Below are 26125 nucleotides of genomic sequence, written 5' to 3' on the forward strand. Positions count from 1 at the left end.
GTATTTTATTTTTATTAATTTTCCGACACAAAGTTTTACTCATGTTAATTACCTATTTATACAAATGTTTCTTCATGTGGTTGGCACTAACACTTTATTTGAACTAATCCGGTGGCAATATTTACTAGCTAAAAGTATAACTTTGTAATGGCTCGCGAATGGTATCATATAAAATAGATATTTCTCAAATAAAATTATACTTCAATTATTGACAAATATTTTTTATTTGATTGTTCCTCAACAAACGTTAATTTCTTTAAAACATCAGGTTGTAAACCAGGATCCATGTTATTATCCGCTGTGAAAATATTCATTTTTTATTTTAAATTTATGACAAATACAACAAAACCCATCTTTATTAATTTGTAATCAAACCAACGACGATCACATACATTACATACTTCAAAATTCAAATTCTTATAAGCAATCTCAAAGCTTTCTGCATACATTTTAAAATTAATATCGATTGATAAAAATATAATTCTTTTTGATCTTGTTTTCGTCGTTTCCGATCATCACGCATTAATAATAATCGATTACGATCACGCTCTTTACGACCCGTCAACGTACGACGTCGTGACATTTTATTGCTAAAATTACAATTAATTAATAAATAACTTTAAAATTATAATAATTATAATTATAATTTTTTCATTACTTATATTAATATCACTTAAATTTTTAAGTTATTCTACTGTAGAACTGCAAAAATTAATTGTTTATGTTTTGTTATCACGTTTTTTGTATTTTTCATTATGACTTTTTTAATACTTGAAAGAATCTACAGATGGCCACTCAATTAAAATTAATATTAAATGCAGCTAATTATATATTAGTATTAGATGTAGCTCACAGATGGTGCCACTGTCTCTGCATATATATATGTAATAAATAAAAAATTCTGTTGTTTTTTCTAATTTATTATTTATATGATTTTTTCTAAAATTAATGATTTAAAACACATCTAGACATAAATATGGAACTACAACATTTCATTTCATGTCTAAATCTTTTGTATTTTTTTTGTAAAGTTTACCACCAAAAAGTTACATTTTAACCTAGTAGATTGAAATGATTAAAACCTGATTAAAATAGCCCATCCTGTATATCAAAAAATTTTACTTATAATTTTCCTCTAATTTTCTCAAGTCTATCAGAATTCATCCTCAAAATTTGAAACGTATAAGTCTCACATATTTGCTTACATGCATTTTTTGGGAACGTCCTTAATGTTCATATTATTATGATTTTAGCGTATGTAAAGCTGCATGGCACAAAGTTAAAACACAAACAATAGTAAAAAAAAAATTGAGATAACCAAATCTATTTATTAATTTCGTTTGTGACACTAAAACACATCAGCAAAAATATCACACAAAAGACAAAGACAATCATAGAAATCGAACCAATCAAATAAAGATAGAAAACTATTGCATGATATTATAGTTTTATAATAAATAATATTTTTTTTTAACTAAAATAAAAATTATATTCAAATAGAACCGGATATAGTACTGTAATTATCCGGAAGTCCGGAATTATTTATATTAAGGGGGACAACCCCGTCGTCGACAACGTTTGATGACTGCTCAACACGTCAAAAACATTCCATTATCATAATATTTACAATATTTTTATTATTTTTAAAGTAGGTAGAATAGTGTTGTAGTTTGTATGTTTTCTGAAGGAAATTTATATTGAAAATTTTCATACAATGAAAAATCAATATTTGAGAATGAACTATCTTTTCTTTATTAGTACATTAAATGTTTACTATAAACACAGTGGCGATACCTAAATTATAGGGAACTAGTGATTACAGTGGCGAAGCTAAAGATTTTTACTAAAATGGGGAAATTTATTTTTTATTTTCTTTTAGAGAACTTTTGACCTTAAATTTTCTTGATGTTTTGAAATTGAAATTAATTTCTTAGCACAAATATTAATCGAGACTAAAGCACGCTGTAAGTTAATTTAATTATTAGTTTAATTAATTAGCTCAGTTGGTTAAGGCGTAACCAATTCCGTCCGCGGTATGCTTAGGGTAGCATATCGCTCATTAATAGTTGTGATGGGCTGGTGTAGTGCATGAAGTAGATGCACTCAGCCTCTGAAATTGAGAAGCTGATAAATGAAATTATCAGCGGAAAGGTGGTAAAACACATATATGGTATCTTAATGAGCTGTTCATAGCCTAAGTGTGTCCTTCGTGGACAGCCAATATAACCTAACCTAAAGCACGCTGTCTTAAACTGTAGTAAGGTTTGAGAGGATAAAAATGCCGGAAAAATTGCTTAAGGTTGTCCGAGCACCAAGGCAATTTTATATAAAAATTTTAATTTTTTGTTTTATGTGAAGTTGGACTAAGTCTAAATTTATTCTGAAAATTTTACGGGGGAGGGGGGTTTGCTCGATTATTTAAATAAATAAATGACATCAAAAGTAGGCATATTTAACATTGGTCTTATGGAAAACCGCAGACGGATGATATGTATTCATAGATTTCTCCAAAACTAGTAGGTGGAAATTAAAAAAAGCAAGTAAAAACAAACAATTGACTGAGTTACCATGTATAGACAGTGTTGATTACTCCATCACATTATACATACATACATGTCACACATATATAACTGATATTTCCATATGATACATGTAAACAGTGATGTTTACGAAAAAGTGTTTCAAACGAAAGTTGTTTATTTTAAGGAGCATTTTTTACATTTAAACTTTTGTTCTATCTCTAATGGTATATAGATTGGTCCTACAGACCTAAGACCCAATTGACCTATATTGCAAATTTACGAACTCAACCTCACTTTTTACGTCCTAAGCACGCTTTAATAATTTCAGCTTAATATCTCTATCGTTTTTGAGTTATCATGATGACAGACGGACAGACGACAGACAGACAGACAACCGAAAATGGACTAATTAGGTGATTTTATGAACACCTATACCAAAATTTTGTTCATAGTTTCAATATTTTTAAGCGTTACAAATGTGGGACTAAATTTAGTATACCTTGGTATATTTCATATACATGGTATAATAATAAGAAGCATAACCTTAAAGAGAAGGGGAAATATAACCTTAGTAATCAAACTGGGCTGCTCACTAGTTTTTTATTGTTTAATTTTACTAAAAATGCCAAATAAAAAACATTATAGAACCACAAACGATAAACAAATGATTATTTAAAATGATGAACACGTGTTAATTCTGCGTCATCAGACGTTACAACAACTTTAAAAACTGACGTGTAAACTCACATACTTTGTACACACGAATGTGTGGGATCGAGTGCTGCGTCACCTTTTAAACCTCATACAAGTAAAAGTTGCTTCTTCGGGAACAAATTTCATAAAAGTATTATTTTTGGAGTCAGAAAACTAATTAGACATTTAAGAGCAAAATAAACTGTTTTATTTACGGCCATAACAATTCATTTAAATCGTTTCGTATATATAAGGTGTACGGGATAACAGTGCAAAATAATGTTACAGGTTATGAATCGTTATAAAATAAGTGAAAACAAACAATTAACTGAGTTAATTGTTGAAATACCATATATAGAAAGTGTTAAATAAAGAGTTTAAAATCTTTCGGCTGCCATTTATTTTGTTTTCCGAAAATTTTCGAAAGTATTTTCTAGAACCTTTCTTCATTTTACAAGAATCGTTCATAATACCACCAGGTGAAGCTACCTGCAAATTTTCAACTCCCTATCATTTACAGTTCTGGAGAAAATAGACACCAAAGGTTTTTCCTAATTTGCGCCTTCACCAGTAAACCATGATGTTTATCAAAAAATGTTTCAAACAAAAGTTGTTTATTTTTTTGTAAGGTTTATTTTATTTTTTACTTAACAATTAACTGTTTATATTTAATCTTTTGTACTATCTCTAATGGTTTACAAGTTATGGTTTACGAGATCCAATTAACCTATGTTCTTCATTTTCGAACTCAAACTCGATTTTTACATTCTGAGCACGCTATAAATTTCAGCTTCATATCTCTTTTTGTTTTCGAGTTATCGTGTCGACTGGTGGAACGACGAACGGACAATCGGAAATGTACTAATTAGGTAATTTTATGAATACCTGTACCAAAATTTCTTTCGTATCATCTATATTTCTAAGCGTTACAAATTTAGAGCTAAGAGTAATATACCTTGATATATAAATCATGTATACAGGGTATAAATTTTCGGAAGAAATAAGCGGTAATGAAAAATAGAAGCCAGGGGAGCTTTCGTGACTGATTGATATTTATTACTATACTCACTTTTTTTTCACCCTTTTCTCCGGACATTCTGTATTAAATAGATCGTAAAATTACGACGCTAGTGTGCGATCATATTTCGCTAAAAATAGGTTCCAATGAATGTTTTTTTTGTCTGCAATTGTATACTATATCTAGTTTATTATTCATATTTTCTATGAAAATGTAAACTAATGGACTATATCGAAGGTCAATGGAGAGGAGAGGGGTGTATTATAAATTCGTTTCATGACCCTCAAAACATAATTTATAGATTTTTTGAAGATATCCGATTATTTTTCTCGCTAATTTTGGTCCTCCCCAACTGCATCTTAAAATTCAAAATAAGCTGAAATTTGGCATGTAGGGTTATTGTTCACTAGTTCATTTCAGCAATTTTCAGGGGGACTTTTGAGGAAAACCGTCTTTTTCAATATTTTTATGGCTTTGAAACGGCCTAACACCGGCTCTTTAAATTAAGCGAAACAGTATCAAGGATAAGCCTTTTGGGGAGTATCCACTTTCTTTCTATTTCCCAATGAACGCACATAGCAAAACAGTTTGGTAAATGAGCGTCCTTAAGAGAGTTCATAACTAGTATGTGAGATGAACTAGTGCCAAGGATTTGCGTTTATGGTTTATGATACCCCAGATCTACAACTTTCCATCTTCTGTTTTTGTAAGGCTGCGCACATCTTGACAACTACCCAAACTAAGTTAGAGGGCTAGTTTGGTAAGTGTGTTTTGGGGGGATTTAGGAAAAAATTGACCATTTCATGTTTTCAAACATGTCATTTGGAGAAAAAGCATAAATCTCATTTCAATGAAAAGCTAATCGTAAGGAACATTAAATGAGGGATAAATATGAGTTGAGTGATAGCGCGCTGTTGCTCTTAATTTTTTTATAACTATATAATATTATACAAATGTAATGGTATCTTATTTGATTGGTAGATATTTTCAAAGAAAACATACGATTGGCTATAAGCCATAACTTGGCAAACACGCAACCCATCTTCTTTCATTAAAAAAAAAAATCAAATATATAAAATAATTTTTCATTAGCATTCTTAAAATCACTAAATCATTACAGAGTCGAGTTCTTATTTTAAAAACAATTGTCATTATATTTTGAATATTTCATTGTAAGGAAAATTTACTTGCGATCATCGTTAAGTCTTAAAAATATGCTATTAGATGTTACCTCATGTTGTGGACAGTAAAACTTTAATTTAACCCTTCCGGTAACGTATGCAATAAAAGAATAAGTGTTTTACACTTTTGGACTTATTATAACATTTATTATCTCATTCTTGATTTCACATAAGACGATTGTAAACCTACAGAAAGTTTTGGTTTATTGCACGGTACTTACATATAAACCAAATGCATGCTTTGCAGACAATTAATGAGTTGTTTTTGGCTTTACAATACCATGCAACTACAAAAATATATAATATATTGTGTGCAAGTGATGCTTATAAATTTGATAGTATAGATATCACTCTTCAATCATGAATAAACTAACTATAGTCGTCTCTGTTCATCAAATGATGGATCTTCGATGAACCCATAATTAAATTAAAATTTTGTTTTTATATCATCGACAACCTTATAGTTTTATGGCGTTATTATAAACTACAAGATTGTTTAAATATTTTAGATAGTTTTTAATCACACTCTCTAGATTTTTCGATATAGAAATATCCAATTGAAAAGGATAACCTATGTGATTCATCATTTTTCAGACAACTTAGAATGATAAAATAATAATAAAAAGCCCGGTGAATTAGGAAGTTTTTGTGATATTTGGAAACTTTGTTAATCAAAAAATGTATTAAAAAAGTTTTATTGAAATCCCTAGTAGTTAAAAATACTTTCGCATTAAAATGATGAAAGAAAAATTCGAAAATTTTCTTTCGTTCAGATGCAGTTCATCAAAAACCAAGTTCACAAAGACAAGTATATTCTCTATCCTTCTTTAATTTGCTCACACCAAAAGATATTTTATAACTCCTGTTTTTAATTAATTTTGAAATATTGCAAAAAAGATTATATGATTAAAGCTTTCCAAACCATATTTAAACTATAATATTTTGTATGGATTAATTTAAACCCTTGCCGGCGCCTCCAGGTTCCTCCTTGTCATACAAATTTCAATTTTGACCTTTTCACGATACCTCTAGACAGTCCACTTAATGGTTATCCGTCAATGCTTTTGACAGAAGACATCAAAAATAGAAATTGTTAAAATTTTTTCTTTTTTCCATTACGTAATTATCTTATATAATATTACTCTAGCAAGTTTTTTTCTGTCCTGCCCTTATCTTCCTTATTTCTTTATCAAATTCCATGATTTCACCCCTCATTTTCAAACTTATTATGCCTAGATTTGGCGAAAAATATACTCATGAGCCGCTTAAAAATGTACCGCTTAGGAAAAAACACACTAGATAAGTAATTTGAACGAAAAAATACATAAATTTAACTAATAAGTTTATTAGGCGAACATTTTAGGTTTTACAGATGTTCTCCTAATACTCTAGACATATAATTACTATTTTTAATACATGTTCTTCTAATATTAATTTAAGGACTTCTGATTTTTCTCACTACTTTTCTACAAAATTTGTTGTTTGTTATTTTTAGCCAGGGGTTACGTTAAATACAGGAGCGTAGTTCCGTAAGGACCGAACTAGTCTCACTTATTATTAAAAGAACAGTCTTGCAGAAATTTTAAGTAAAACTAGAAAGCTGGAAGGAAAACAAAATATTAACCCCTAAATATTGAGATTTATAAAGAAAAGTAATCATGTAGGGGCTGGTGGTCAGGTTAAATATAAATCAACGATCAGTTACTGCCATATTCAAAAATCAAAACATAATAAGTAATTTGATTTTGAGTGCTGATATATTTCCCTGCATGATAATTTCTAAATAATGATTCAATTTTCAAAATTTTAATTAAACATCAAAACATATTTTGAATAGCTCAAACGATGTCATTGTAATGGTTTATTCGTTTGATGTAATAATCTAGGCGCAACGGTAGTTTTTGAATGCAATCGAGATCCAAGAGGACTGCGCAAAATTTGTTCTTATTTCGTATACCTTTATGTATATTACTGCTCTTGAATCTTTCCAAGATAGTTAGGTTAGGTTATATTGGCTGTCCTCGAAGGACACACTTAGGCTATAGAGTCCATTGTGCTACCATATATGTGTTTTACCACCTGATAATTTCATTTATCAGCTCCTCAATTACAGAGGCTAAGTGCACCTCCTTCATGCATATACCATGCACTACACCAGCCCATCACAACTATTAATTTTGTTGCGACGGCGGGAACGGAACCCGCGAACCGAATTGGTTACGCCTTAACCAACTGAGCTAATAGGGCGACATCCTTCAAAGATGCTAATAACAAAAATTATTCTTAACTTCAAAACCGAAAAATTGGTTTGCTTAATGTAAATTGACCAGACGCCTAGACTATACGTACGAATTAACCTGTGTAAGCATATGTTGATTATCGTCATCATAATAATTTTGACAAAATAATTTCAATATTTATTGATTAATAAATACACGAAAATAATTGCTAAATATTCGATTTTATTTAATCAAATCAAATCAAATCAGTTTACATAAACTTCCTTTAATTTTTTTTGATATTACTTATATTTAATGTTATCTATAATTATTGCTTGTTCATTCAATTAGTCCATCCTAGCAGGGGCGTCACTAGCCAATAAGACAGTGGGAGGCAACCTGAAAGGTACAGATCCTTTTATTTATATTTGATATAAATAAGACCGATAATACCGCCCATTTACATATATCCAAATAAAAAATATTCCGATACCGGGAATCGAACCCGAGCCTCCTGGGTGAAAGCCAGGTATCCTAGCCACTAGACCATATCGGATATTATAAGTATTAATTCTAATTCTTCTTTGTATTCAACTTTATAAATCATTATAAAAATGAAAATTTTTAGGAATTTGCATTAAATTAAGAAATATCTTGACCGCCATTAATCGCGGGAAAGTGCGTAAGCGGGCAAGAACTAGATGTCGGTTAATTTTGGCGGGAATTTTGAAAATTAAATAAAAGGGGGGTTATATAACAAGTAAACACGTTTGATTTCAGCCGTTAACTAGGCTAGACATTTATCTTCACTTTTTTAATTTTTTGAACGGCAAAATATCAATTTTTAGTGCACTTACTTCCTTTTGTTTAATTTCTAAACCCACCCGTGACATTTTGTCGTATTTTCAACTGCTTATTTTCGTATTTCAAAGAATTTGTTGGACTACATATTTACCGTCATAGCACAATTTACATTTTAAGTCAAAATTAACTTTTATTTTATTCCGAGGGGTCAAGAGCGGCCGGTCGTACAACTGCCTAGGAACGAAAAATTTCTAAATCCGGGCTTGTATCTAACCGGAATAAATTTTTTGATCAAGGGCTTCTCCAATACCCTCACTTTTTTGAAAATATAATCAGAAATTGAACAAAATATTACAAAAACTGGCCCCTAAGTCTTGATGACCTCTCAATAATTTCATTAAAATGGCGCCTATGGTGACACGTATCTAAGTTTGTGTGGCGTTTTTATACCATGTATATATGAAACATACAAGGTATATTAAGTTTAGTCCCAAGTTTGTAACACTTAAAAATATTGATGCTACGAAAAAAATTTTGGTGTAGGTGTTCATAGAATCACCTAATTAGTCCGTTTCCGGTTGTCTGTCCGTCTGTCTGTCTGCCTACCCGTAAGCACGATAACTCAAAAACGAAAAGAGATATCAAGTTGACATGCGTGCTTAGGACGTAAAAAGTGAGGTCGAGCTCGTAAATGAACAACATAGGTCAATTGGGTCTTAGGACCGTAGGACCCATCTTGTAAATCGTTAGAGATAGAACAAAAGTTTAAATGTAAAAAATCTTCCATATAAAAAAAATAAACAACTTTTGTTTGAAACATTTTCTTGTAAACGTCACTGTTTACCTATGAGGGCGCTAATTAAGTGCAAATTTATAACTGATATCAGTTATGTATGTGTGGCTATTTAAGAGTTGATCAACACTGTCTATGCATGGTATTTCAACAATTAACTCTGTCAATTGTTTGCTTTCACTTGTTTTTTTAATCGTACGTGAATAAAAAATGTAACAAAATTATGAACGCTTATATTTATTTTGAACAGAGTTCAAAAGAATTTCAATATTTTATAATTAAAATAAAATCGATGCGTTTCAAAAAAAAAAATAAAATTAAGTGATTTCCTTAAATATAATGACAATAAATGTTAATAATTGTTTTATTATATTATTTTTTTTAAAATATATTTTGGAACGCGACATCTTTTTAAAATGATAAATGTTAAACAGGTGCAGGTTCTAAATAGGAACCAAAAAGAAATGTGATGTTCACAAAGCACTCGATGTGTACAAAGTTGTAAAAACTAATAAATTTTTATTTTTAACTTTCTGTCAGAAAGTTAGTTGGAGACGTCTCAAAAATTGAAATTAAAAATTTTTGTTACTATCTTTTACATTTGAGACTTCTGTAATGCGGAAATATTTTGAATAAAATATTTAACGAGATATTTTGATTTAAAGAAAATCCACAAAAATTTATTAAGAATGCATAGAAAAATTTTTTGTCTCTGTCACTTCAACGGTCGTTTTAATGGGGTTGCAACCGTATTCGGTTGATTTTTAACCTTGAATTCATGATCAGCGACCTCAAAAACCCTCGACAGACGATTTTCGAGTTGAAATATTGATTTGTTTTCTCTGTTACTATTTGGAGTGCTCTGGGGATGAGAAAACTACCCTAATTTCCTCAGTTCTTTCTGTTATGCCAAGGTTAGTGCAGATGAATGTTCCTGAAGGTCTAAGGAACACGTACCCAAAAAATTTTTGTAATCGGATCTGTTCCACCACTTTTCCACATTTTCCGGCTTATTTATTGTAGTATGAGTTATATTTTGAGTCGTATTCATTTTATTTTTAGCGTTTTAAAAGCAAAATTATAACCGTTGTAAGTTACAGTAGGTCATTTTTATACCCTGCTACATATGAAATGTATCGAGGGTACATTTAATTTAGTCCCAAATGCTAAGGTAAGGTAAAAAAATTGATAAGGTAAACAAAATTTTGGTTTACGTTTTTATAAAATCACATATTTAGTCCATTTTCGATTTCCGCCTGTCAGACTTCCAAGAGTCATGTTCACCACGACTTGTTGGTTAGTGAATTTCTAACATGTATTTGTGTACCCAAGTTTATAAATAAATTGTCGTATCTTCTGCGTTCTGCATCTACTCGGTTTCATGAGGCGACAATCACGAGACAATCTTCTTTATAAGATATTTTTCTGGAGATGTGTTACATTGTGGCTCAAAAAAAAAAACTACATTAATTTTTTTTGTAAAAAAGCCAAAAATATTTTGAAGTTTTACATATGTCGAATAGTTTGGGTATAAATTTCATTTTTTCTTAGGGGGATCATTATAAACCACCTTCCCCTAACTTATTTTAGAGTTTTATTGAAATCGGAAATACAAATTTTTTGCTCTATTTTTCATTGTTCTTATAAAGTATCTAATTTTGACATAAAATACAAAAATTGATTTAATTTGTTAAAATATAATAATAATAATAATAATGGGGTTTAACCTCAGTTTTTCTGACATATACGCCTATAACAGAGGCCACCCACATCATTATTTGTTAATAGTTATTTATTTACAAACATATTTACAATTACATTTTTATGTGAGTGGAATCGGTTACTTCGTTCTTATCCAAGCGACGACAATGTGATCAATTCTACCGCCCTCATTAATCATAACTGTTCACACTGCCGCTGCCTGGATTCGAACCCGCAACCTAAGCCTAAATCGACAAACAGTCAAAGACTATTTACTTGCTATAACAACATCAATAACCAAGTAAACTCGTTTTCCTCAATCCAGTAATTTTTTTTACTGTTCAAAGACTCCAAAAAATAAGGTGACATTGTATTTATTTTGAAAATTCTTTATTTATTCTTCCAAATCAATTTCATTCCCTTCAAAGTAATCCTCCCGATGCAATACACTTATGCCAACGGATTTTCCAATCTTCGAAGCACTGGTTGTAATCACTTTCCGGAATTGCCTTAAGTTCCGCCTTCGCTGCGGCTTGAATCTCCTCTATCGTATCAAAACGGTATCCTCGAAGCGGTCTTTTGAGTTTGCTGAACAGCCAGAAGTCGCACGGCACCAGATCATGTGAATACGGTGGTTGCGGAACGATATGGGTTGGAAATGATCACTAATTATGAGTGCAGTATGGGATGGTGCATTATCGAGGTGTAAAAACCATGAATTGTCTTTATACAATTCCGGCCTTTTTAGGGGGATAGCGTTACGCAAATGACGCATAACGTTCAAATAATATTCCTTGTTGACTGTTTGGCTGAACGGAAGGAATTCATAATGCACAACAAACGCGTGCAGTTTAAATTCAAATGTTATCTTATTTTTTGGACACAGTATTGAGAAATGAATTTTAAAAACACGTGGCTTTCAATTTTACACTTAAATTCGAACCACATTGTTTTGAAAATAATTTATTTTTAGTACTAAGCTGTCCGATTAACGACCAAGACAGACACACACGACAGACAGACAATTAGACAAACAAAAATACAAAATTTTTTGGAACATTGTCAAAAGTGTGTTTTGTTCCAATTTACATATGAAAAACTAAATAATAGTTTAAATACAAATAAATATAATTCTTAGATATCACATCAAAAAGAAAATCTTTTTTTAAAGATATATTTCTCCCGAACATATAGACTTATGTACTGAGTCGAAGGTCATCGGACAAGGATTTTTAACCCTCTACCTAGCGATATAGTATAGAGCGGCGGTAGAAGCAATTTCTTAACGTTAACTTTATTACAAGCTTTTATTTAGTTTCGCCAGTCCCGTTGTCTATTTGTAATCAAATCTTGCCTAGGTCAAATTTGATCCATTTAGTTGATAGGATGACAATGCTTGGTGAGTTTGTGGCGTCCTGATTTTCCCATCGCTTCCACCATATTTGATATATATACATTTTGGGACAAGCTTTTATTGTACTAAAAGGTAGAAAATTATTTTATCTATGAGTCACTCATACTCGACTATTTGTAAAAGCTTGAGGAGCTTAATTTTAAGAATGAATCGAAAAATAATTAGGCATGTGGAGTAGATGAGGAGTTCCGACTCATTTTTGATATTTTTAATTGAGCGCTTCAAGCTTTTTCAAATAGTCGGGTATGAGTGACTCATAGATAAAATTATTTTCTACTTGCTTCCAATAAAAGCTTGTCCCTTAAAAAGTATTTTTTATTAAAACTTTTGCTACGCCTTATAAAAAGCAAACATGACACTCCCAAAAGAGCACTTCCTTGACAATATTTTAGAAGAGACTGTGGAGACGCTCTAAAATCGAGAAAATCCATGATATTTCGAACAAAAAAAGAATAGAGGTGCTAAAAAGTTGATACACCAAAACCCACTACTTGCTCAATTTGGAGGGGCTTTAGTGAGAATCAAAGCTCTTAAAACGTCGGAAAAATGTTTTTCTTTGGAATCTCCTCCAAATTATGGGAAATTAATCCCACTTTTATAACATCAATCCGCCTTATATTCAACCCTAAAGAGGGCTATGGCAGAACCCCAAAAGGAAATAAATAGCCCTTTTACAAGCTGGATTGATGTTATAAAATCGGGGATCGATTTAAACATTTTGGATGAGAATTTCAGGAGAAAGATGCATTTTTTCGACGTTTTAAAAGCTTTGCTCATCCCTACTTCCCCTTCAAATTCAGCTCAACCCTTTTACATAAATATGAAAAGACAAAAATCTCATTTCTGTAGAAAATATTAAATAATCAGCATCTAATGAGGGAGAAATATAACCTTTGTGATTGAACTCTGCTCACGAATTTTTTATTGTTGTTGTAGGTTTTCCATTTCCCGGAATACGAGCTGGTTATCCAACATTATTACCAGGTCAATATGGGTGAGTTAATTTTTATCGATACACTTGTCTACTTTTTCTTTAGTTGTTTAATTTTTCTTTAATTTTCATTTGATTAATAATTTTAAAAGAGTTTTTTGATAGCTACAAAATTTTTGTATTTGTAATTTTATACAAATCCAAATGAAAAATGTGTTTTTCATAAATGCAAGGTTTTTTCATGAATAATTGAAAATGAAAAATCCGTGTTCAATTTTATTTTAAAATTAAATAGTTCATTTAGTTCATCATGTCTCAAGGTTTTTCCGATATTTTTCTAATTTTCACTTGCAGTTTAATTCAAAATTAACTTCCATGTAATAGTTTCAATATAAAACTCTGACTATAAGAAGAACTGATACTCGGTAGCTTCGCTGAACACAGGTGTAACCAGAAGCGGATTAAGAAACTCTGTAATAAAAATCTATGAATAAAGACATTTTTAAGTTTCTTTAGTTTCAAGTTTTTTATTGCTTAGAACCTGAAAATCGTGTTAGTTGCCCGGGGCCGTTCTCGAACTCGAGCTATCGTTGTTAAATAAAAAACCGTAGATCCACAAAAAAAGAATTATTTACAAACGAAAACTTACTGTAAAAATTGTTGTACAATTCTGGCCTCTTTTGAAGTTCAACCACGGGTCTGTCTATAATTACTAGATATACTATCACTCTGAATGTTTCCCGGCCAGATAATGGCTAAGTAATAATGGCCTTTTCATATTCTTTGACTGTTGAGAGTTCCAAGACTTGCAGATCAGTTTTATTTTAAAATTCTTACATAATTAGCTTTATGTTTATCTAAAAACCTCGCGCCCTTTTGTAACCTCGCGCCTATAGACACACCTACTTTAGTAAAGATTCGTAAATCAATATTTGAATATCAAATTCGATTTCGAAATGTTTTGGGATATTTCCAAGTAGCGGGGGCCCCGTCGACCCATTCAAAATCTTTCATCTCTTGTTTTTTTTTAAGTATGGTACTCCCTCGTAGAACGCCTGGGCCTTGCAGTGTATCACGACTACTGCAGGAACTGTCACAGTGGTGAGCGGGAAGAGACAATGTCTCATCTTCTCTGTCACTTACTTGAGCCAACCTCTCTTTGACGACCTCTCCGACCTAAAATCCGTCCACGTCAAAGCTCTCCTGCTGTTCTTAAACAGTTCCAAATGGTTCATGGAATAGTGGCCGGGGATAGGCCAACTCTTTTTCGGTATCACAACGGACCCTATGGGCTAATGTGTGTCTCATCCCAGGACAGCCACTCTAACCTAACCTAACCTACTCCCTTGATGTATGTGAGGACAACTTAAAGCTCATTCTAACGCCTCGGGTAAAAAATATTTTAGAATTATGGAAGTTATACGATATATTATAATCAATTCGAATATAATCATGCAATTGAAAACTATAGTAGGTCACCTTTTGTGTTTTTGTATTTAGAAATAAAAAAAAAAAAAAAAATGGATCTCGCGTGTAGTCATTATTAGTCATATTTTTATGATAGAATAATTTTTTTCATTTTATTTAAATATTTATTCAGATAGAGACAATAATTATTTTATTTTTATCTGATAAATATATCAACGCTGAATTATTTAATAGTTTTTTTTTTTTTTTTTACATGCAGTCAAGATTTAAACCACTTTATAAATGGTTCTTTTCAAATTGGTTAGATGTCAGATGGGTCATTCCATATCCGACTGACACTATATTTGACCCAAAATACGTTTTATTTTGTATCATATAATGAATACTATTTATTGATTGTGTTAACGGTTTTAGTTTTAGTATAGTTATGAATGATTCTTCATTTATTTCGCTAGAGCAGGGATGGTCGAGTTATTTTAAGTCAAAGTCACCATTGTTATAACTTTATAGTGTGTCTCTTTGTCCAAATCCGCATGGGTTTGTCCGAGAAGGGTATACGACTCTTCTACCTATCTCAGTTTTTCTAATAAAATGTTATCTCTCTGTCTTACTCGTATTTTTTGTTGTCACTGTCTTGTTCGTTAGTTAGTTACAGAAGTCTGAGAGATTTACATTTGCCCATGCCTGGTTTAGAGTAAAAAAATATGCTCATAAAACTTTATGGCATATGATTTATTTAACAAAATGCAAATGTGGCTGACACTACATGCAAATGCAAGTCGCGTTCGACAGTGTTTTTAAAACTTCGAATATTTCTCTATGCTGAAATTATTACATAAATTGCATAAAACAAATTATTGGGAAATAGGAAAATAAAGCACCTTGGTATTTTATAATAAAATTTATTAGAAAAACAAGTGAAAACAATGAATTGACTTAGTTAATTGTTGAAATACCATGTTATAGACAGTGTTTATGACTTAATAGTTACTGTTTTGACGTCACGCAAGTAAAGAAAGGTATCCACTCTTAGACAATAAATAATGAAATTTTAATGAAAACTTAACATTTACGAAGAAAAACTATTGCTTAGATACTAAGTAAGATACTGAAAGTACTAAAAGAACTACATTTTTGCCACCATACTTAAGTATTTTTACTGAAACAGTCATATTTTTTCCATTCATGGTACACTTTTTCATGGAATCACCCAGATATAAATTTTGTAGCTATCAAAAATTAATAAGTAATTTCGATTTTTTATAGAAAATCGTAATTAATGAAATTGATTGGAATATAGCGTGATGTATATGAGTAGGGCAAAATTTTTTCAAGGTATTTTTTTTGCAGGTAAAAGCTTATATGCAATTCTTATTATCGATTTGTGTCAATTCCAATTACTTTTTTTCGAAAATGAAAAAGATTCGACAAAAATAGATTGGATTTTATCAAACTATTCCTTAAAATATCCAGAATATCGAATGCTGAACGGTCTCTTAGCATCAAAAAAATTTTTCTGTTTCAGAATTCGATAAAACTTAGTTTACAAGGTAATTTTGACCCAAAAAATTCAAAAATCGAGTTCATTTGACAATTGGGCTGGTAGATTTTGAAAAAATCGAGTCCTAGGATCGATTTTTGGCGATATCTCAAAAATTACCCGTTCGATCGTTAAATGAACCCGATTTTTGAATTTTTTGGGTCAATTATACCTTATAAACTGTGTTTCATCAAATTCCGAAGCAACAAAATCAAACAATTTTTTCTATTTCAGAATTCAGAATAGAAATATGTACTTTAAGGAATGTTAAATAAATAATAATAAGAAAAATCTATTTTTAGAATCTTTTAAAGAATTTAAAAATCCTTGAAAATTTTCGAGCCTTATGCGCTACCAGATTCCAAATCTACAAAAACAATTCAATTTTTAAAACTTTCAAAAAAAAATCGAAATTACTTCCCAGAAAAGAAAACGAACCATAAAATATTTGTATGTATGTATGTATGAAAATATTTTGGGCAAACAAGAAAAAAAAATTTTTAGGTTTATAATTTTTATGGATGCGTATGAATGTGAGAAATGATTATTTTTTAAGAACGACACAATTCAATCCACATGAATTTGACTATCAATCCCTAATTTTTACAGAATGACCGCCATTGTTGGTTGTTGTACATGACCATCCGGGATTTGTTGTTCTCGATATTGACAAAAGTAAAAAAAACAAATTTCTAATCATTTTTATTTTAATTTTTTTTTTATTTTCTAATTTTTTATTTTACCGTAAAAAGACTAAATGTGTTTCGGAGTTGTGTGTTGTGTGCGCGTGTGCCATATTTTTTTTGTGATTTTATTTTGTTTCAAAATTTTGTAATTTTTCTATAGAATTTGATTCTTAGGTATTCGGTTTTTTTTTTGTTTATTGATTGATGTAGTAAAATTATCTAAAATATCGGAGTACTAAAGAAAAAATTGTTACCTTTTTGAAACGAAGCATAGTTTTTTATTAGGCTGTAATGATTTTGGGAAAAACAATCCGATCAAAGTCGTGACAAATAGCCCTTTTGGGGCTTTTTCAACTATTGGAAAATGGTGTAATAGATCGGTTATCACTTGCTTTAAATACTTAAAATTGAGATGCACAAAATGCCTGGGTTCTCTGGACCCAGTGTGGTAAGCAAAGGTTAAACTGAAAAAAACTATACAGGATGATTCATTTTATGACAGCAAGACTTCATCAACTTGTAGACAGCTCATTACACTTATAACCCTTTTCTAGAAGCAATGTGTTGAAATTTCGGGAGAAAAATCGGTCCAATGTCAATTGGACTCTTACACGAAGGTTTCCGTCCCGTTTAATATACAGGATGTTCTATTATTGACTGTCGAACTTACGCTTCCTGAATAAGCTGAGAAAAAAAAGAAGAAAATGTTCTATACCAAAATTTGGATCTGAGGCCTAATTTACAAGATAATTATCCTACTCTTATTATAATCAATTAATAAAAAATACATTCTTCAAATCAAATTCATCCAATAAAACACTACTTATTGTGAGTATGTGTATCTTAACATCTATTTGACAAAACGGACCACAGTCCAGTCCAAAAAGGTGTTTGGCACAGCTTTGAACGGTGGCTTTTTTTTTACAAAATCATTATAGTCTAATAAAACAAGTTTTCCCAGTTTCAAGCAGGTAGCAAATATTTCATTCTTATTCCCATATTTTAGTTAAGGTATTTCGAAACTCACTATACGTGTAAAATCGAAAACGATATCAAAAATTTTAAATTTTATTAATTAATCATTTTTCTAGGCATCATTCGGAATCCAACGTGCATCACACGCATTTTTACGATCATTATTTCTAAGCTTGTCGACTAGATTATTTAATAATACCTTAATTTATGACGAATTTTTTGGTAACAAGAAAACATTTCATGTCCGTCTGATTAAAAAGATAAATACAAAAAACAGCTTATAAATATGCAGCTGCGTGTGTGTATTTTGTATATGTATACATACGCTGTCTAAGTATTAAGTACAATAAATAAAATTTTTGGTATCATTTTCAATTGTACGCGTATATTTGGTTTCGAAATGACTTAATTTTATTATATCATTCTTAGGTATTCGGTTTTTTTTTTCTTTATTTATAATATTAATTGGCTATAAAAAATTTCTAATTACAAAACATATTAGAGACATCCACGCATATTTTTTTTCTAAACAATTCTGTTCAAAAAAAAAAAAGAAAATTTTTACTAAATTCATGTAAATTTGAGAAAAACTAAGGAAATTCAAAAAATTTCTTTTCCGTCAATGGCTTTTATTATAATTTGTTGCTTTAAGTTTGCTTTTTTGTTGATTTAAAACTGGACTTTTTTAGGGTGTTTTTGTTTTTAAGTAGTGTTCACACTTCAAATATTTCAGCGTGGTTTTTTCAACACTTTTATGTTGTGTGATTTTCTAGTATTTCTAGCATATTGTCTTGAACAGTTACAAATTCAGTTTACTGTACACAAAATTTATATCAAGATTAAAGAAATACGAGCAGGGTAGGATTAAGGGTTAACATTTTACTATCTAATTTCATTTCTGATTGTAAATTTTATAATAAGTTGGCGAATTTAAACGAAAGGTAATAATAAAATTTTTCTTTATTACCTTTCGTTTCGTACCGCTGTAATAAACGAGGTTGCTGTATTCCGCCTCCGTCGAGCAAAAAAACAGTATACACACCACGGGAGTAGGTAAAGAATGTCTCAGATTTCATGTTTGCCAACCTCGGCTTCGCCACGGGTGACATGAGATCTGAGACATTCTTTACTTTTGCTCCCTAGATGTGTAATGTACTATAATCTTACTTTTCATCTCGTTATCTAAATTATAGCATAATTCATCATCGATCGCAGATAATGAATCAGCCGATACTTCAGTTTTTTATTTCTTTAAGGTCGTAACTTCTACTTAGCTAGTTTTTATTGTCAAATCTGGAAGAAGATTATCAAAATATCTAGTTTAAAAAATACAAAAATTAAGGCTTTTACTGAAAGGTGTTACTTTGCTCGTAATTTCTTAAAAGTTTAATTGGAAAAAAAACGTCGTCGCTTTCGATCAAACTTTCTAAGGCTTTAAATTATGGTAGTCTTTTAGCTCATTAAGAACTCTCATAATTTAATATTTCAAAAAATTTGATCGAAAGTCATCTCCAATAATAAAATGCGATATCCTTTGATTAAGAAAACATAGTTGTCCCTCGCCGAGCTTATTTGGCTCATCTTCCAGAAAGATCCTTGTAGATAAACTTCTAAAATTGATTATTTCGAAGTTACTAACTGATCCCAGTGCATAAGTCTTCCCATAACAAGAGCTGGAAGTTAAAAAAAGGAGCAGGGTCACCTGTCCTTTCTTCTCCTCACTGTGACAGCTTCTGTAGTAGTCATGGCACACTGCTAGGCTCAAATACTTAGCAAACTTACATCCCAACCAATCCCCTGCAATAGCCGCTAGTATATTGCAGGGCCTAGGAATAATATTTCATCCATATTCTTAATATCGGTTTTTTTTAAGATGATTTCATTCACGAGTAGTTTTAACCCGCAAATAGTGCCAATGGCCTGGCACCCGTAAATAACTTTCTCTTGTCAAAAGCTCATCGATAAAGAATCTATAGTCTTGTGTTTATGAGATTGTATAAATTTCAATTAAAAAAATGTTTCTAGTTCTAAGTATTTTCTTCGAATTGAGGCCAAATATTTTAAGTGTGAAAAACCTACTTAAGTTTTCTAGTTTAATACACGTATTACTTGCTTTTTTGAGATAATGAAACAAAAGATTTGTTGAGACTTTTTGAGTTTTTTTTTTTTTAAATAATGGTCACAATATATTTTCATAATACACAGAATTTAAGAATACAAATATTTTGTATATCTTTTTTATACTCCCCCCCCCCCATTGTCCATATTTATGAACAACCCCCCTACCCCCACCCCTTGTAAAATGTTTTTGTTGAGTAGTATTGTTTATAAAAAGATGTTGTGTTGAGTTTATGATATGTTTTGATAATTAGAGTTCTCAAATTAATTTCATTTTGGTATTAAAAACAAATTTGAAATTCTTTTGAGTAGTTTTTGGTGGCGTGAGATTTTATTTTTATTTTTTGGTTTATATATATTTTTTTGAAACTGAGTTTTTGAATCTTAGCGATTTAAAAGAGAAAATTTATTGATTTTTTGAAAAAATAAGACTCGGGAATTAGGGCAAATTTAGTGCGTTATGATATCGCGATGTTTGAAAATTATTTTTTGAGATTGTTCCATAAGAGCCAATGTATTATATATCGATTTGCAATGACTTTTTTCTTAAAAATTTGCACGAATACCTATGCTGAAATTTTAACCACATGTTCTTTGAGTAGAAGTCTGCCTATACACAAATTTTGAGTCTTTAAATCAAACATTGTGGTCATGCTCATACATCCTTCAAGATTTTTTCGAATTAAATAAATACACATTTGAAGACATTACAGTTTTTGATTGTTACAAAATACTTATATAAAAATAGGGCCGTTATTGGAAATTTCATCGTCATTTTGTACTGAATCATCTGAAACAAATGCGCAAACGGGAATCGTTAATAAATCATATTTACTTCCGTTTAATCGAAGCTTATTTAAAAATTTGATTTTAAACTTTTGGGGAACTCAAAGAACTTGTGAACAAAAAGTCCATTATTTGTGCAGAAAAAAGTAAGCTTCGATCGGTCTGGAGATATTGTGGTTTTAAGTACCTGTTTTTTTCAGAATAACCATTCTGAGAAAAATTGTCCACTGGATGGGATAACATTTTTTCGAGAAAAACGCTTTTTAAGTTTATTTTACCTACAGAACTCGAATCTGCTTTCTTAATTGTTGTATTTCTTAGTCTATACTCATCAGATTGATCTGAAATTTTCGAAAAATATTTTTGAAATATTCTACTCTTAGAAAATGATAGGAGACAAATATCATTTAGATATTTATCTAATAAAATTTATTTCGAAAAAAAGAAATTTATTTAAAATGTATTTTTTTATAGTCGATTTATAAAATCGAATCAGCATTTTTATATAAAAATGAAAATGATTATTTTAGACAGCCTTGGCGCAGATATATATTTTTTTTGTGACTTAAATGTTCCGTACCAAACACCAGGAAATGATTAGTACGTAACACGCATCGTCGATTAAATTGTTACGATTATTTTTAGCCTTATTCAAGTACTAGCTATTATTAGGTCTTGTTTAAGTCATTTGGACGCCAGAACCCCAGAATTGTCTTCACTTATTCGACGCTCGTTGACTAGTAACAATAATACGTCTTTGTTGAAAAATGACTTTCTCTAAAAGTCAGTATTTTACAAGGAAATATGAAAGCTCGGACGTAAAAGACTAAAAAGTAGAAAATAATTTTATTTATGAGTCCCTTATACTCGACCTATTTGTAAAAACTTGAGGCGCTCAATTTAAAATATCAAAAATGAATTGAATATGAACGCCTCATTTACTACACATGCCTAATTATTTTTCGATTCATTCTTGACATTAAGCGCTTCAGGCTTTTACTAATAGTCGGGTATGAGTGATTCATAGATAAAATTATTTTCTACTTTTTAGTACAATAAAAGCGTGTCCCTTATAAAGTATTTTTTATTAAAATTTTTAATTTAAAACTAAAAAAATGTATATATATATCAAATATGGTGGAATTGATGGGAAAATCAGGACGCCATAATCTTACCATGCATTGTCATCCAAACTTAATGTGCATGCAAAATTTCAGCTCAATCGGAAACCGTGAAGTGGATCAAATTTGATTACAGACAGACAACGGGACAGCTGTGAAGCTAACTAAAAGCTTGTAAAAAGATGATTTCGTTGCCGGCGCCAAGAAAACTGTGTTTTTTTTTTATTAAATCGTATTTACCGCACTTAATTGATTTTTATTTTGGATACATATTCCAAAATTATTGTTTATCTAAATAAAAAATAATATTTATAAATATTTAAAAATATTTTTTATTCTAAAAATAATTTTCTGTCATCAAGAAGGACATTTCAATTACATTTTCACATTTTTATTTATTTTGAAATTATTTTTATTTACCTAAGGCTATTCGATTTATTAAAACAAAATCAATTTATGATCTGTCATAAATGAATTTGATTGTGAAATACAATGGAATTTTTTTCCAAACGTAATCTTATGAACTGGTTCGAAACAATTGTCGCAAATAAATAATTTTTACGAAAAATTCAAAAACTATTTTTTATTTTACATTTATTCTGCATTTTCGTTAAGGTAGTACTATCAGTAATAGACTTTGCATTCAGAATTCAATGAAACTTGGCATAGTTGTCCATTATTATATCATAATTAACCAGTTAAATTTTTAGGGGCCTTCAGAGAACTGAAAAAAAAAATATTTTAAAGATATTTTAACATTGATCCTTATGGGAAAATCACAGATTTTATTTTATTTCACAAAACTGGGCGTTCAGATTTATAGTTCTCTGAAAGCCCCTAAAAATTTAACTGGTTAATTATGATATAATAATGGACAACTATGCCAAGTTTCATTAAATTTTCGTCAAATTTTCCCAAGTTCTAACAGAATCCTCAAAATTTGAAACGTATGTCTCAAATACTTCGATACATTCATTTTTCTGGGAACGTCCTTAAATTGTACTAGGTATTTGGTACGGAATACGAAGACCAATACATTACCTTTGTGACACGCTTTTTTTTTACATTTAATGTTTGTCAAATCGATACAAAAACTATTTTCCTAATGATAATGAAAAAAAAATGAATTACCGGTAATATCTATTCGACTAAAACATATTAAGGAATGAAAAAGGGTTTGAGGGCACTTATACAGTGTGTATCATTTACAGTGTAACTATCATTGTATTTTGGAATAGAGAAATCGATTAAGTAAATATGCAAGGATTGAATAATACTAGGGATTTCAATAAAACTTTATAAATACATCTTTTGATTAACAAAGTTTCCAAAAATTGCAAAAATTCCTAGATCATCGGGCTTTTTATTATTATTTTATCGTTCAAAGTTGGCTGAAAAAATGATGAATCAAATAGATCCTTTTCAATTGGATATTTTTATATCAAAAAATTTAGAGAGTGTGATAAAAAACTATCTAAAATATTAAGACAATTAAATTTTAATTTAATTATGAGTTCATCATTTGATGAACAGAGACGACTATAGTTAGAGTATTGATGATTGAAGAGCGATATCTATATTATAAAATTTATTAAGCATCACTTGCACACAATATTTTTTATATTTTTGTAGTTGCATGGTATTTTGTAAACTGATCAAAAAATAGAAAAATATTTTTTAATTTGAAAAAATTTATTTGCACTTTGTCTATTCTAAAATACGAAGACAGTTTCACTCAAAGTGTGACACACTGTACATGTGACATTCATTAGCTATTATTCTTTTTTTTTCATTGTTCGGATAATTATGGAAAATCGATAAATTTTCATATACACATATACCTATAATTTTTTCTTGTGATAGATATTATCGTTGGGGCGGTTACTGTTTATAGAAAAACTACGAATGGAAATTATGAATTCTCATGTAAGACATTCATTGGGTAATCTTTTTACCGTATGTCTGAGATTGCGCAAGAAAAATTACATGTAATGTGTGGTATTATTTATTACATTGAGTAATAGTTTTTCTGAGGAATCATTTTCTTTTATTTTAAATTAATGAATTTTTTTTTCAACGTAAATTAACTCAATTATTTTGGAATTAATCAAGATTTGAATCTTTGGTAATGAAGGAGGCAATTAGTAGAGGACACTTAGATGATACGGTAAAGGTTATTTCAAGGTGATTCGTTTAATTGCTTGTATGTAATTTTTCACACTTAATTTGAAAAAAAAAAAAAAAAACAAAAGGTTTGAAGGTTGTTCTACAAATTCAGAAAGAAAATGAATCTGATTTCGCCTCGAAAGACAACTTGAATAAATTTTTTGTAAGTTCTGGTCACGAAATTCAGTTTATTGAGCAGAACTAAGCCTTCGCGTAAGAAACTTATAAATATCGGAAGGCTAAAATTACCCATTTTATGTATTTATTTTGCAAGTAAATAAATCTGAGAACTCGACTGATTACGACGCGACTTCCTTCGCTTGACGCACAGGATACTAAATATTCGCTTGTTACATTGAAAAGTATCCTGGTATAAGGGCGAAATGCGAGCGTCGACTTCCAAATGAAACGCAAATTGTTACAGAGGTTTAAAATTTCATATCGACCATATTTAAACCATCCATAAAGTTGGACAGTTACAATACCGTATTCCAGAGAGAGACCAATTTGAGGGATGATGTGATTACTATCTGCACAAACAGTCAAACAGCACTCAAAGCGCTATCAAACTGTACAGTGTCATCGCGACTCGTCAAGGAGACTAGAAACAGTCTAAACAACCTGGCGAGGCACAATAAAGTCAATATTACCTGGATCCCCGGACCCTCTGGTTGGAACGGTAATGAGAGAGGAGACAAGCTAGCCAAACTGGGAACCACCATGGCTCCCACTCAAGAAAAGCTTCCGAGGATGCCATACCAAGAAGGTCTTAAAATATTAGGAGATAATCTGAAAAAGGAACAATTAAAGGCATGGACCAGCTATGAGGGAGGGCGAATCGCCAAAAGCCTGTTGGGTGAAGGAAACTCGCTCGGTAACAGAGCCGGGGAGATCTTGAAACTAAATAGAGCTGATATTAGAGTCATCGTAGAGTTACTCACAGGGCATGATAACCTGAACAATTTCCAACATCAGATTGGAAAAAGACAATCTCCCGCGTGTAACAAATGCGGAGAAAATTCAGAAGAAACATCGATCCACTTTCTCTGTTACTGCCCGGCGCTCATACAGCAGCGAAGGAAATGGTTTGGTCCGGCCATAGTCGAACCAGAAGAAATTAGGAAACTCCCTAGGCAAATCCTGGGTTTCAGTACATCAGTTGGTTATAATAGCCACTGAAAAGTGTAGCGGGGATAGAGTACAAGGGTCTATTTGGCTAGGTTCTCTGAACCATTGCTTCGAGGCGCGATGCTCGAGCATGGCCCGCTAACTTCCATGCCATACAATACCAAGTTGCTTTACTTTCATTTTGTTTGTCAAATATTTGCATAAATTTAGCATTCGCCAAACATTTGCATTGATTTTTGCGAATACGTAGTATACACACATCAGTAGTATACACACTACGTCTAAGTATTATATACAGTAACATGATTGTTGTCCCAAATAATGCACGTATTATATGAGTTTTTATATGAATTTTGACTGTAAAAAATAGAAAAGTTCAATTTTTGTTCCAAACTTTATATATTCAACAGTTTTCAACATATTCAGGATATATAAACAATTTATTACGTAACTTATTACTTTTATTTTTCATTCAGTATTAAATTATTAAAAAGAAAGCACCCAATATAAACATTTCAGATTTTTTAAATTCGAATATATTCTAAATTATATGATATCAAAACTACAAAAAAAAGCTTTTTAAAGCACTTAAAAAAAGCACAACTTGATTGCCTTCAATCAAATTATTCTATATTGAAATGAAATGTAACATTTTTATTATGATAATAATTTTATTGATTTAGGGGTGGCATTTCTCAAATATAATGTAAGTACCCTTTAGCACCTTTTTGTGTGAAGGGTTGTAAATGTATGTGGTATGTATGGACTGTGTTTGTGCCCTATTAGAAAAAACATATCTTCTAATCAACTGAATATGTAAAATGTTATTCTTTTAAAAAAGGCTCCGTAGTAAAAACAGCACACCCTTAATAGATTAGGTTAATTTAGAGCGTCTGTCCTG

General features: G+C 30.6%; 1 protein-coding gene and 1 non-coding gene across 2 annotated transcripts in view; one reads left to right on the forward strand and one right to left on the reverse strand.

The window, feature by feature from the left end:
* The window catches only part of LOC123302256 (RNA-binding protein 24-B-like), a 52405-nt gene that overhangs the window by 17335 nt on the left and 8945 nt on the right, over nucleotides 1-26125 (forward strand). The window contains exon 3 of the mRNA XM_044885113.1: nucleotides 13282-13339. Coding sequence (XP_044741048.1) covers nucleotides 13282-13339 — 58 coding nt within the window. The remainder of the gene's footprint in view (nucleotides 1-13281; nucleotides 13340-26125) is intronic.
* Trnae-uuc lies at nucleotides 8118-8189 on the reverse strand. Its single transcript has one exon. It is a non-coding gene; the product is annotated as a tRNA-Glu (tRNA).

The sequence above is a fragment of the Chrysoperla carnea genome, chromosome X (genome assembly GCF_905475395.1).
Source record: "Chrysoperla carnea chromosome X, inChrCarn1.1, whole genome shotgun sequence".
In the NCBI taxonomy this organism is placed as follows: domain Eukaryota; kingdom Metazoa; phylum Arthropoda; class Insecta; order Neuroptera; family Chrysopidae; genus Chrysoperla; species Chrysoperla carnea.